The sequence below is a fragment of the Perna viridis genome, chromosome 13, assembly GCF_037379345.1.
Source record: "Perna viridis isolate PV_CMFRI_1.1 ecotype Kerala chromosome 13, ASM3737934v1, whole genome shotgun sequence".
In the NCBI taxonomy this organism is placed as follows: Eukaryota; Metazoa; Mollusca; class Bivalvia; order Mytilida; family Mytilidae; genus Perna; species Perna viridis.
In genome coordinates, this window is record NC_142457.1 from 31625368 (window position 1) to 31640807 (window position 15440).

The 15440-nt window shown below is 34.2% G+C and overlaps 1 protein-coding gene across 1 annotated transcript; it reads left to right on the forward strand.

Moving 5' to 3' along the window:
- Positions 1-917: 917 nt before the first annotated feature.
- On the forward strand, positions 918-9756 carry LOC148600332 (protocadherin-9-like). The gene is made up of 8 exons (XM_088557765.1): positions 918-1031; positions 1879-2016; positions 3024-3146; positions 3403-3585; positions 4820-5013; positions 6068-6888; positions 8234-8313; positions 9021-9756. Exons 1-8 carry the CDS (start codon positions 962-964, stop codon positions 9236-9238), a joined length of 1827 nt encoding a protein of 608 aa, XP_088413891.1. The 5' UTR covers positions 918-961; the 3' UTR covers positions 9239-9756.
- The last annotated feature ends 5684 nt before the right edge of the window (positions 9757-15440 follow it).

The following is a 15440-nucleotide window of genomic DNA, read 5'->3' on the forward strand; positions in this document are numbered from 1 at the left end:
ATTTCTTTAATATTAATGTGTGATTTTTACACTTTTTTGTGATTTTCATCTTCAATTTTCAAGTTTTACACTTCGATCAGTATCATTACCCTGTAAACCGTAAAGAGAGTCCAATTAGTACTGTACACGTCCGAAGTCAGCAGTAAACATGCATCTGACACTTATTTCTACCGTTTTAAGTTTTAAAAGTTTAGTTACTGATTGATCAAGATTATCTTTTAGTGTGTGAGATGCATTTAAATGTCGTTACAATTTGTAATGTGTATAATGTAACTCAAAAAATGTAAAATAGCTTTTTTGACATTTTATGGCACTGCTTATAAAAATGCGTGTTGGCGCGTGTGGTTGAAAAGATGAAAATTAACATTCAATTTGTCAATTTGGTTGATTGTACAAAAATGTACATGTAAAGTGTATTTTTTTTATGGTTTCATACAATTGAAATTGATTTGTGACAAGCTTTCTGGGTGGTTGGTTCTCTTTTAGCAATCCAGATTATTTCGTATATGAAACCTATACAACAAATTCGAAACATTTTAACCTTAATTTAGTATATGTCCAAAATGCAGTTTATATTTCGCCCCAATTTTTGTCCTGGATCTATTATACTATATAAATATCAACCTGATTATAATATTTTGTTCTTTTAAATCAATTTATGTTTAAATATTTTTTTTTAATGTCCAGTTAACTGCCTGATTCAGTTCACCGTTTGATTCTCATAAAATCATCTCAACAAGAGACAGTTACAAGTACTTGCATTTATAACTAAAGCGCCATCATAGTTAAGGCAGTGTATTTATGAGGGCTAATGATTAAAAGCTACACTTACATGGAATAATAACCTGTTTTAATTTTTATTATTAATCTAGAATTTGGAGTATATCTAAAAGCAGGAGCAAATCTGTCCTACAGTCTGCAGTCTTCGTATGAATTGAACGTGACGTGCACGGATGGGTCGATGTGGTCGTCTGATATCATTTATGTTTATGTCAAATCAAATGCACCTCCAGTTTTCCAAAACTTACCAGGTAATAAAATATCAAATCGAACGCACTTTCAGTTTGCCAAAACTATCAGGTAATTATATATCAAATCTATCACACATCCAGTTTTCGGAAACGTAATCATTATATATCAAATCCAACGAACCTCAAGTTTGTTAAAACCTATTACGGTACGACCTCGGTCGTCTAAGGGTATCGTGCTAGCCCGAGTGCGAGAGGGTATGGATTGATCCCCACCAAGTCACATCAATCACTTAAACATTAGTTGTCTTCTCCGCCTATCACACGGTATGTTTTGGAGTACAGTTGTTCCGATTGGGGTGGCATGCCTACTGTACCTGTGGTTTGTTGATTATGTGAGCTAGCAGAATAACAATCCGGTTCAATGTGTCGTCCTTAAAGCAAGGCCTTTTCAGTTGGTCAATCGTTGTTGTCCTGAATGCATAAAATATTATCCGTAGGACGTAAAATCATTCGAAATCAATCTAAACCTACTGGCCTGTTCGGGTAATGACATGTCGCATCGAATGCACATCCGATATTCAAACACCTACGTACATGTATACATTGGATTCTGTCCCTTTTGTTTTAGTTGATATCAGTGAACGTAACTGTCTTGGTTTGAGACAGTGGCTCCAACTTCCCGGGCGTCAACACAGTGTTCAGGAACAATTCGTACTTCTGGTTCCTAGTAATCCAGTTTTACTGGTCCTTTTATTTTAAAAAATCTCACGAATGAAACCAGGCTTTATACATGTGCTGATAAAGGGTATGATATGGATGTTCGGTGCTAAAATTTGTATGAGTTTGTATGAATTATAAATGGTTATTTCTGTGTTTTCTTGATGTCAATGCTTCCGTACTATTTCAGGAAGTACTTCAATTTCTGCACGGACAGCAACTACTGGGACATCATTTTTTACAATAGGTGCCACTGACGATGATGATACGAATTTAGTATTTACTATGAGTTGTGTTTTACCACAGTGTCCGTTCAACATGTCTAATGGTAATATTTAAACTACGAGCATCGCATCCTATTCAAACAGCCATGACTTCCAGAAAACATAAAGTAATAGTGAAAATAATATGAAATAAACGAATCACAATTAACTGCATGGAGATTCTGCTTCAGTTATAAAAGTTTCAAATTATTTCTCCGCTCGAGATGGTGAGATTTTCAACATGCGTGCTTTATCGAGCATGTCTTAAAGATTGCTTGTACCAAAAAGAGTGCAGAAATAATTAAAATCAATAAGAGGCTTTCTCCCATGAAATATGTACAAACCTATATGAAATGTAAAATGGCGGGAATAGGCTTGCGAACATTATATCACCGCCAAGTTGTGAAAACATCACGTGCATTTTTAATCACCGTCATAAAGAAGGAGAAATGGACTTCTCCGCTTCCTGATTTACATGTATTACGTATCTCTATGCAAGCTTATTGGTTCTGCTATACATGATGCTCATTAAAAAATCCGCGGAGTTATGTCTGATGTATTTTATTAATTTGCATAAAGAGGCTGGGTTGAGTTCCGAATTAGGCAGAGGCGTTAAATTACAACCTCTGAGCAGGAGATGTGAAAATTTAATGTAATTGAAGGTTATCACTTAATTTCAATCAATTACTTATTATAATCCCCTCCCGGTAACATTAAACGCAGGGTCACTTAATCTGTTTTTCCTTATTCTTTGTAAGAAAACTTAGATACATGATTTATGTCTTTAATGAAAATTAGGCAAATGTTGATGTGGATGAAACTAAATATATATTGGAAGATATTTGAAGAAGAGTGTACTTTAAATTTTATTTATTAAGCTGAAGGAAATCTTCACTTCATTTCCACATGTATATAATTAGGTAATTTTGAATTTTCATTTATTCAACATGTATGTTTGTGTACAGATCTGTAGAACGAATCCCATGACCCAGTTGTTGAAATGATTTTGTACAAATTATTCAAGGTAATCAATATTAAGATTTTAACATTCAGATACATTTTCTGCCCACAGGTGGTTATTTATATCCTACGTCATCATTGATTCACGATAAAACTGGTATATATGACGTCACAGTTACGGTGACGGACGGGAAGTACACGACAGGTCCTTCTCTTTTGACCATCATTATTACAAGTAAGAACTGGACTGCGTATACATGTAGCTTGAAATTTTGGATTGATATTTCCTAAAATCATATAAGAAAAAAACAGTTCTGATTCTAGATTGACGTAGGCTATCCAACAAATGAGGTAACTCTAACGTTTATTTGTATTGTGACATTATTTTGTAAATAGCATAATGAATTCAATACAAACATCAATTGAATATAAACGTTACCCTTTCCTAGGATTACACTGTTCTAAATAGCGAACGATATGTTTTACTCCAGACAGAAACAGTCCTCCAGTTATCAGCGGCGTTACAAAGTCCCTGCTTGTTTCGGAACATACGGCGCCATTGACGTCACTTTTGACACTCTCGATAACTGATGTTGATGCCCAAGATTCGCCAGTGTGTAGTGTTGACATTCAACCAGCAAGCGGTGTTTCCATATTCATTTTTGATTCACTAGGTAAGTGTGAACACCATGCAATTACATTTCCATGTTACTATTATCATCAGGTTGTTTCTAGAAAAAAAAAATAATACCTTGAGTGTTTAAAGTGAATCAGATTATTAAGAAGGGTTAATTTTTTCCAAGTTTGTACGAAATAAACAAAATATTCCAAACCTATTCCCTGTTGTTGGAATCCTTAACATGTGGTCCTGAGACATTGATACATATTTAATTTCTATTATAGTTACATGTATCCCAAAACTACATGTATATAAAGTACACTATCTCGCTAACATACAATGTATAAAGGCTTCCAATGTATCGCGAAATCGCTAACAAAAGAAAAAATGTGATACATGCAACATTGGACTTGACGCTTAATTCAAAAATATATTTTCCCAAGAAAGAAAAGAAAATCCCAATTTCGTCCATTTGCATCCTTTCCTAATGTCATGTTCAGAAAATTACGGTCATATTGAGTGAAATTGATACAATGTAACAAAAAAAAAAAACACATGCACACACACACACAGATAGTATGATCATTTGGAAAACTGTTGAAATACATGTAAGTACATATAAATTGTCAGGTTATATTGCTCCCGAATGGAGCCTTCGTAATTGTATTATAAACTTGGTTCATTATACCTATGACTTGGTTATTTCTTGTCAATTAGCTAGATATTTGTTTGCAAATATATTTTATTACATTAATTTTTTGCTGAATTTCCGAAAATTGTCCATAAACCCTGACCAACAAAGCCACTTGGGTCTAGGTCATCTCTGCTGTTTTTAATCACGATAAGATTCTTTATATCAATTCCCATAACAACCCTTGACCTAGAGCTTGACTGTCCAGTTTGAGTGGGCGGTGTGTTATGTCTTTTTACGATGTAAGGAAGTCGATATGATGACTGAATTTCAGCCAACCGTGCAAAGATCGGCATGTACCTAGTTTGGCCAAGTTATGAACGAAATTTACGCCTGCGCATTAGATCACTTCATATACAGCAAGTGTATCTATACAATTTAACATACACACTACATTTGTCTGTTTAGTACAGATCTAGGCCTGCTGTGAAGTATAAATTTAAATTATTTGTAAGTTATGATCTTTTATTGTTATATCATAACGTATGACTAATTTCACAATTTAATACGTGCTTTTTTTGTGAAGTTTATCACTAATTGTAATTAATTGCATTTTTGTTGTTTCCCTTTAAATATGGCCTATGTTTTTTTCTTTCAGCATATAATCTACGTCTTGGACAGAATGCTGTCATAGATTACGAGCTGTTGACGGTTACAACATTTAACCTGACGTTTGTAGCAACAGACTTCATTGATGTCACATCCGTTTCCGTTTTAATTTCTATCAATGATGAGAATGATGCCCCCATGTTTACCTCACAAACAGCTTACATACAGATCAATGAATCAGACGTTGGTATAGTCTAATTGTAAAATATGATGTAGTCTAAGAACGTTTATTGAGTAGAAACAATGGTAGTCAAAAATTAAGAAAATTATTATTAAGACTTAAAAAAAACTTGTCTGTTTAAGTTATCCTACCTACCCTACCACATTATTTGGTTTGTTTTGATGAATGCCGCTAATCTATCATTTTTTTTTGGTTGAGAATAATAATAAGTCAAGAAATTCTCCTATAAATGTCAATATAAAAAATATAAAAATATGAAATAATTTTACTTCTAACATAAATACGGATTTCATATGATCAAATTACAAACTTGAACATGTTAAAACTGCACAGTTTTAAACACCATGGTCCAACAAGATTTGATTAAATACCATGATTTTTTAAACTCCGCCCATCACAACATGTAAATGGGGAACTCCCTCTTGATTTCCTCATATGGGCAATAGTATTAGGCTGCAATATGTTGGAATATTGAACTGTTTAAACTTTCAGAAAAATCAATATCAGGTGCTTTCGTTGAGGTACACGTTAAACTGGTGCGGCTTGTTACTCCACAATAATAAAATAAGACGTTAAACAATAGTACAATATAGAGACAAAACATGTTGTATGGTATTCATGATTTGTTGCATACATGTATTTGTGACCGGTTGAGGTGAGGTCTTACAATTAAGAAAATAAGGCGTTTTAAGTTGACAGAACATCCGTGTTTTATATTTGACTAAATAATAATATTAGTTAACGCCACCGAATTCGTAGGGATATTTTAGATAGGTACAGACCACGCCCATTTTAGCAGATGCTTCACATATGGCGCTCGAAATGAAGCAATGGTTGTAGTCTCAAGTTTTAAGGACATTGTATGTCAGATACACTTTACTCTGAGTATTCAATGAATCTGTTAACTCGTCAATTTTAATATTCAGCCAAATTACGAACAAAGAAGCTTCATGGAACTAAAGCTCTATTTAAATTTAAATCAAAGGTATTTATAATTAAACATTTAGCGTTTTCAGATATTGTGTCGTATCATAAGATGTCGACTTTCTTTTATAGGCAAATACCAAAATCGGAACAGTCCCCAGCCATGTAGACCAAGATGTACATGAAGTTTTGCAGTTTAAAATTCTAGGTGGTACCGGAAGTGGTTTTTTCGACCTGAATCCAACTTCTGGTGATTTGTTCTTTAAAGTCGACTATGATGTGGATGTGTCGTCATTTCCGTCTGATTTGTTTATTTTAATTGAAATTAGGGACGGTGGAGGGCTGACAGATAACTGTACAGTGTTCATCAATGTTATTGACCTGAATGACAATGCTCCTCATTTCAATGCTACTAGTTATATTTTCAAAGTCAACGCAAACGCCCAGTCTGGTGTAACCATAGGGACTGTCCAAGCCGAGGATAGCGATTCTGGTATTAATTCTTTGTTAACGTACACAATTGATCCTGTGTCAAATATAAAGGGAAAGTTCTTAATTCCAAACAGCGGAGAAATCATATCAATTGTACCTATGTCTGAATTTCAAGGACAAAATACTGTATCTTTTATTTTATTTGTGACTGACTCGGGATCACCTAGTCAATCTTCAAGCATCAACGTTACTGTAGTAATAGAAACATCTATTACCCCAGTTGCAAACTCTGGCAGTTCTGTAAACTCCTCTTTTCATAATACAGTTTTAGCCGTCGCTACAGAGACAGGGAGTGTCCCATCCCTAAAAGAGAGTACAGAATGGAAAGTGTTGATGTCGGTTTCGCTTTTAGGCTTAGTTCTACTGTTGGTTATGGTTGCGTGTCAAGTTCATCAAGTTCGACGTCGGTCTAAGGACAACAAAAGAGAAGGTGACGATCATCATCCTCAACGACGACAAATGTAAGACAAACACAAACATTATATAAATGACCAAGATATGTAATTATTGTAAATAAACATTGAAATAAACAAGTTATAATTTAACGCTTTGCAATAAGTCCACTATTTTATTTTGCATTACTACTTAAAAGTTTTTCCTACACTCTTATTATGAAAAATATCTAAATAGTGTAGATAGAATTGCAAGAGAGAAAATATTTGTGTGGGGTTGACTTTCCATTCACTGGAGTGTTAGTTGATAGAGAATTAAGGTTGGGAATGTGTATTTCTGTAGGGAGGGGTTTTGAATCTGGAAAATGGATAATTTAATTTGAAAAAGTTTTTTAATGATTTTACATAATGTTTTTGTGTCTGAAAAGAAAATGACTCAATCACTATGTGAACACTATATGATCTTCGAAGAATGTAATGTTCTGTGGCAGGACGGTTTACCTGCGTTGTAGTAGGTAGTGAGATTTAAATAGCCATTTCATTGACTTGGCTAAAGTATTAATTCTCTAGCCGAATCAGTTTGTCACTGGCTACGGTTCGATCCTCGGCGACGGAGTATAATTTTGGGAGTCAAATCATGCTCTCCCGTTACAGTTCAAGTGTGCGCACATCCTCGATGTTATTTCAAGCAGACAAGAAAATTATAGTAGTCCTTCATTGTAACATTAACTTTCATCATTTAGAAGATTGAGATTGATGACGTAAAATTCACATTACAAAATTAGGTCTATGAGACGATTATTTGGACACATTAAATTAAAAATTAATTCATAACACAGATTTGACCCATGTTGAATTAGTAAATAACTGTTTAATTTGCGTAAATTTGCATATTGCATGTGTTGCAGAAGGCTGCTTTAACTTTCCTAATCGGCAGTGTGGTAAATGATAACCGAGATTAAGTCGCTATGAAAGAGTAATCAAGGGAACCAAGGTTATAGCGGTAATCAAATGAATGTAATGAAGGGAAAAAGACCGGACATGGTAAACAGACAATCACAACAAAGAAAAGACGTAAAATTTGTAGACAACAAAGATCAAGGACAACAGAAGAATCAAAGTCACACAACATAGGAGAACAACAACAACAACAACAAAAAAAACAAAAACAAATAACAGAAAGACATAAAGACAAACTTGTTGTAAGCAGACATGCTCAAGACGTGACGAATTCCGGCTTTTTGCAAGACATCAATTGTGTTGTCGATGACCTAGTGCGGTGAAAGAAGAAAATATAGAATATTTGAAACTGCCTTCTAGCCGAATAAACTACTTTTAATGTTGACGTTTCGATACTTCTTTCTTTTCCATGGACCTTTTTAGTCTCATTACATGTATTATGTTTTAATTGTAGAACACCAAAACCATTGTCACACCTTCACAGAATGAAGTCTTCTACGCTACTGCTTAAAGATACAGACTTCTGGAAACAAGGTGGTTAACAAAGCGGTTATTTACTTAAAGAATTGTCTGTCATAAATGCGGTTTACTTCTGATATTTTTACTGAAAGATTAATGTATGTCAAGAGATTAGGAGTGTAAGTTTTTGACTAGAGATGTCGTGATATTTACAAAATAGTTTTAAATTATCGAAAATTTAAGTAGTTGTCTATGTAAGAATCATGTAAAATCTGAAAAATGTGATACACCCCAAAAAAGGCTACATATTTTTATTTTTGTAATTAAGTTGTTTTATGGGTCTATACTATGAAATGTGTAATTATTCATTGAAATCTGCCTGCTCTTAGGAGATAATCGATATTGAATATCCAGTATATTCTATTATATTTGAGCGTCATTTACAGAGTTATCTCCATTTATTTTGAAATCTACAGTGCATTCTATATAATTTTTATCTCCTAAGAGCACGGGCTATATGAAAAACCACATGTTGATTTCTGTTTACTTTGACATTTCAAACAAAATATCAAAAATAAAAGCATGTAGGTTTTTTACCCATGAATCACATTTTGCATGATCCTTAGCTGGAGTGCTACTTATTTTTTGTTTAAATTGGTTTGTTGAATGTAGTTGTTCATTGTAAGGATATCAATGCCTTATTCATATATGTTCACTTCATCATCCTGTACAGATTTGAATTTGTGTATGTTATATATGATATTAAACTTTTTTATTCATAGGAAGTGAAAGAAACAGTCATGCGACCTTGAGTAGAACTATGTCAAACAGACAGTTTACACCAACTGCTCCGATGTCTACAAGAAGCATCCAATCGAGTTTGTCAAAAACAAGTACTGGGAAAGATGGTGAAACTTTTCCAAGAATTATCAGAGTTGATGGTGCTCATGAATACGGAAGTCGAAATTTACATTCTGAAAGAACCGCATTACGGTTCTAATAGTACGTGTTGATTTGTTGTTGAGGTGAAAAAAAAACTACAAAACTTGTGCGATACTTGATCAGTGGAACAAGTATTAAGTACTTCTCTGACTAGGAATCAAGTAAAATGTTTGTTAAGTGTACTACATAAAAAACGCATGGATTTAATTGCATTTTCCAAGTTTTTATACCTCATAACCTCCACAAATAATTATCGAAGTGTTTGTATAGATTGCCTTTTTCGAGATTTTGTTATGTCAAATTTAGTTGAAACGCACAATGGAAAAATGGCGGGAAATTTATTCCGCACATTTTCCATGTATGAGAAGTAAAAAATATCTAAGTCATAGAAGCTTCGGGATAAATTTTAAATAGCTTTTCAGTTTGTTTTCTAGATTTGTTCAATACGTGTGAGGCAAAAAAGACCAAACTGAGAAAAATGATGTGCCATCCATTGTTTGATTCTTTTCGGAAGTTCTAGTTTTTTTCGTTGTCTAATGTACAATTTGAAAAAAATGCTCCATCTTTTATTAAAAAAAAAACACATTTGTAAATATGTAAATTAAAGACTAAGTATCGGTTGTGTAGATTGTGTATAAATGGATACAGATTGTCATGCTGGATGTTTTCATTGCATGGTATATCACTTAACTGCCAGTATTGCTTTGTTTATTTATTTGTGTAACGTATAATCAATTTCATTATTTCTGCTTCAAAAAGGGAGATAGACCTTTTAAACTAATTTTTAGGTGTCTTTAATGGTGTTATAAGTTTTCCACAATGGCCAGGATAAAAATGTGGATGGTTGTTATCACGAGTATTTAATCCCGCCTCATTTTGTTTTGCCTATTCCAAGTCAAGAAAGTGTGGCCGCTGTATGTATTGTTTGGTTTTCTACTTTAAGTTTACTAGTATGTTGCTGGAGTACATGGGGCAACTAATTCGCTACATACTTGTGTAAAATGGTGTTTTTGGGCCAGCTGCAGCCTCCCCTGATGTGTGGGTTTCCTTGTCATTTATTGAAGACCCGCTGGTGGCCTTGAACTGATATTTTTCATCCCGATAGGGTCGTTACAATTGATATCCTTGACATTTTCACCATATTCATTCTCGTTATAATATCATAACAGAATGTGGCATCTTTACTATGAATGGACATTTAAGTATCGATTATAATTTCCAACGACAGTACATTGAAAATTGTCAAAACTGAAATAATAAAAACCCCGAAAACCTGTCACTTTTTTAATATCCCTTCATATAAGTTGAAATATATTTTGAACCTTTGTAAACCAAACATCTGGCCATACTGAACCATTTTTGAGCATTGAAAAGGTCTACTTTAGACAGGTTTTTCCGAATATTTTTTTTTAATTTCGCAGAAATATACGTACTCATGGTTCTCATAAATTAGCAAATAAGTGCAGTCGTCACGTGTCAGATCAACAAATGTAAGAAAAAACAGTGAATGATATCTATTTACATTTTACCGTTATTGGAGTTACCCTCGGACTATACTGAATTTTTCAAATCATAAGGAAAGACTATACTTTCCTAAAAAAAAGTAACGAGTACAAGGTAATTCCAGATGAGATTCTAATTTCTCATAAACTGTCCTAAACTGTCAGAAGAACAGTTCTCAGGCTATTCTAGGGCCAGTTCCTCTGACAGTTCTAGCATAGCCGACTCTCGTAGTGCAGGTCTAGCATAGCCGACTCTCGTAGTGCAGGTCTAGCATAGCCGACTCTCGTAGTGCAGTTCTAGCATAGCCGACTCTCGTAGTGCAGGTCTAGTATAGCTGGGTCTAATAGTAGAACTGTTTTCGTAACGCCAGTCCTGCTAAAACTGTCAAAAGAGCTGGCTCTAGTAATAGAACTGTTTTCGTAACGCCAGTCCTGCTAAAACTGTCAAAAGAGCTGGCTCTAGTAGTAGAAGTGATCTCGTAACGCCAGTCCTGCTAAAACTGTCAAAAGAGCTGGCTCTAGTAGTAGAACTGTTTTCGTAGGGCCGGTTCTGCTTGAAGAACCGTCATAAGAGCTGGCCCTAGAACTGTTCTATGACAGGTGGCTCTTTGAGAGGTTAGAACTGATCCCATCAGAAGACCACACATGGAAAACAGACATACACAACAAAGAACATAAAGTAATTAAAATTATACATACAAAGTGACAAAAGCAAATGAACAACTTGGACTCCACTAAAAACTGGGAGCATGGACCAGGTGCACCGGTAGGGTAAGCGTCCTCTGTTTTTCTATAAACATCCGCCGACTTGCCTATATAAAGTCAAGTCCGGGGTAGGCAAATGACGAAAGGAAAACTATGACCCGTTGAATAAATCAGTTTCCATGGTGCAGATGGATACACCATAACGATCCACGAGTTCATGATGACGACCATAAAACTTCTGTAGTGATGACTTCTATTCTATCTTGTAGCAAAATAACCCTGTTCCAGAAGCCTATTTGTTAGAGTTCTAGCGCGATACAAAAAGTCTGCATAGTTTCGGCAAGATTTGGTATAACGTATGAGTTGTGATATGAACACTCCATATGCAGGTGCTGAAGGGATGTTGCCACAGATGAAAGGAAAGTTGACAATTATGAATGAAAAGTCATCACGTTTGTCGTAAAGTTTGGTCAATAGTTTTCCTTTGCCGTCGATTTCTAAGTGTCGTTCAAGATATGAGGCTGACTTCACAGTGTCTGTAGTATCCTTTATCTCAAGTTCTTTGGGGTTGATGCGATGTAACAAATCCCCGAAATCAGGATTAGATAATACGTCATCTATATAGCAGAAACTGAGATTAAAGGATCTAGCAAAACGATATTATTTCTTTTGGATCAAATCAGCTATAAAGTCAGCGTCACAAGAGTGAAGGAATACGTCAGCAAGTAAAGGAGCACAATTTGTTCCAGTTGGAATGCTGATCGTTTGTTGAAAAACACGTCCACTATACTGGACGAATATATGGTCGAATAAAATTCCAGCATTTTGTAAACATCTTCCTCTGTATATTTGGAAGATGATTTGAAATTATTTCTTACAAAGTTTGAGGAATCTCTACCAAGAACTATATATTATATCTAGGTGTGCTATCTTTTTTTTTGGGGAAAAACAACGATGTATAATGTTTTTAAGTCGGGATTTTAACTGAGTATTTGGAATAGAAATATACAGTGTTGAAAAATCATAGGTTTTAATGCTACTATATTCACATAATAGTCTTGAACTGATTGTCTCTAAAAGATCTTACGAATTTTTCGGGATCCACATTGAATCAATACCACTACAGGAGTAAGTGTTGTGGTAGGACTGCAGACCCTCTTTGACAGTTGGAAAAAAGGTCAATCGTATACTAATTCTACGAGCAGTTTCTTTATGTGTGTATCATGTATCCAATGTTTAAGATCTGTTTATTTCAGAAGTATTGTCTTCAAATGTTTGTACTCATTAATGAACCAACATTCACCAGAATTATATTTAATTATCAGACATTATTTTGCAACATTGAACGAACCTCAAATTGTTGTATCTACTTTTTTACCGTCACTTAGCTTGAGTTTACATAATTTCGAAATTGAATACTTTCTCTCTAATTAAAAGTCAGTACCAAGTACATCACTTCAAAAATGTTAAAGTTGTCATCATCAACTCGTGGATCGTTATGGTGTTTTTATCTGCACTATGAGAACCGAATTATTTAGCGTGTCGTAGTTTTCTTTTTCTTTTTCGTTAACGTCCGACGTTTATGAGCAAATCGGAGGGTTTTTTCAGGAAATGCAAAATACGCTTACCCTACCGGTGCTTATGGTCCATGATCCCAGTTTTAGTGGAGTACGGGTTGTTTTTTTTTCAATTTAGTTACCTGTAGTGTTATTTTGGTTGTATCATGTTCATTCTTGGTGTGTGTTTTTCCAATACCTTGTCTTTATTTTTGGAATTTATTCTTTTGATTATCACCCTACGATACTCGTTTAAGTATTTACATAATAAAAGTTTACATTAAATATTGAAGCCTTATCGGTTGATTACGATTAAGGGAATTTGAAACAGTTCATATGCTGACGAATACCGTATTTACATACCAAAAACACATAAACATCAAGACAGAAGACGATAGAAATGACATTAAATTTTAAAATGTGAAAACAAGAAAGAGATAGAGACCATCAACACAATAAAGAAACAAAACAAAACACCATGTCATGTAAATTATGTAAATGACAACATAAACAAGACAGCACAAAAGTTATAAAAAATAAAGCATTTGAAAAAAAAACACAAGTGACATATAGTGCTCTGTAAGAGTAATTATGCCATGCTCACATGGGTTAAGCGTCACATTTAGTGCTCTGTACGAGTAATTATGTCACGCTCACATGGGTTACCCGTCACATTTAGTGCTCTGTAAGAGTAATTATGCCATGCTTACCAGGGTTAGCCGTCACATTTAGTGCTCTGTAAGAGTAATTATGTCATGCTCACATGCGTTACCCGTCACATTTAGTGCTCTTAAGAGTAATTATGCCATGCTTACCAGGGTTAGCCGTCACATTTAGTGCTCTGTAAGAGTAATTATGTCATGCTCACATGGGTTACCCGTCACATTTAGTGCTCTGTAAGAGTAATTATGCCATGCTTACCAGGATTACCCGTCACATTTAGTGCTCTGTAAAAGCAATTATGTCATGCTCACATGGGTCACCTGTCACATCTACTGCTCTGTAAGAGTAATCATGCCTTACTCAACAGGATTACCCATTAACTTCCTGTCAGACTAAAATCAGACTTTCATTGATTATCATTTGGAGGGCTACTAATGGATGTGTAATGCATCTAGCCATAAAAGACGCAATGGTATGCTAAAACATCCAATATTTATGATACATGTATATGTTGCATCTATTTTGATAAAAGTATCAATAAATTTAATTTTGTATGTATAAGCATGCATGTACATCTTAAAAAAGTTCAGTATCGGTGTAAAGATTTGAATAATTATTATGTTACAGTTACATTTGTTTAAATAATTTTAAGGGGCTTGAAATGGCTTTTATATATACATATTTGCATAAAAAGTCAGCAAATGAGCATGTTAATGAATATGATGTTTTATAACTATGGAGCGCTTATTTAAAACAGAGAAATATTAGAAGTAGAGCATTTACTCGAATGTAAAACTAAACATGATTTAAACGGCTCTTTGTGAAATTTTTGTATCCAGTTTAAGGTTGGAACGGACATGTTGTCGGTGTTAGTACACATCAGAGCAGGAATATATGATGCTATCTAATAAGTCGCTCTCTGTATAATTTATTTATTGGGATTTTTCGTTACGAAGTACTGTATAATGTCACACAATAACAACGTTCTTAGCTGCTTTATCCCCTAGTGCAAAAACATATTCCTTGCTTGTTTTTTTTTAAAGTGCTTTCCTATCAAAGAAATTGGTTAATGAGTGTCAGTTCCTTTTTTTAATGTTTAATCCTTACAACTATAATGGTAATGAATCAATTGACTTCAATTTGCCTTTTCTCATGTCGATTTTTTAGTTAATAACGTAAATATACGCACACTTTGATTTTTTTAAATTTATCAAAATGATTCTGCTGGTTTGATACAAGTCTGCGTGATAAAGGGCTTTTCTTTCATTCCTTTCATACTTCAAGCTATTCAAAAAAACAATAAGAACTATATAATTTTTTTTTATTTCTTTTTTTTCCTTTATCCACTGGCAAATTAAGTAAAAACTGCCAGTCAATACTAGAAAGACGAGTAGACCCTTTTACATTAGAAGAGTTCTTGACTAGTTTAGCGATAGATCGTCTGTGGATAGATCTTTTATATAAGCGTATAAACTACATTCACTGCATAGCACAAATATAATTGAAAATATATACAAATGAAATGTAAATGAAGTATGCGTCGTCAGCGCTTTTTTCTGTATATCACACTATATAAACAAATTAATGATGGTTTTGATTTGATTGATAAACGGACAATATGGAGAGAAACGCGACGGTTTTGTCGTTTCCCCTGTAACTTAATAACTGTTTTCAACCTTTTAATATGTTCAATGAAAAGCCGTACAAAGCAAATATTTATGGTTTATGCAACACCACCTTCAATATCCATGGTCTTTAATAACCCGTTTAGCTATGGTCTAGTTTACCTGAATAACCTCGAATGCGTATCTTTTAAGCAGCACTCCAGCTAAGA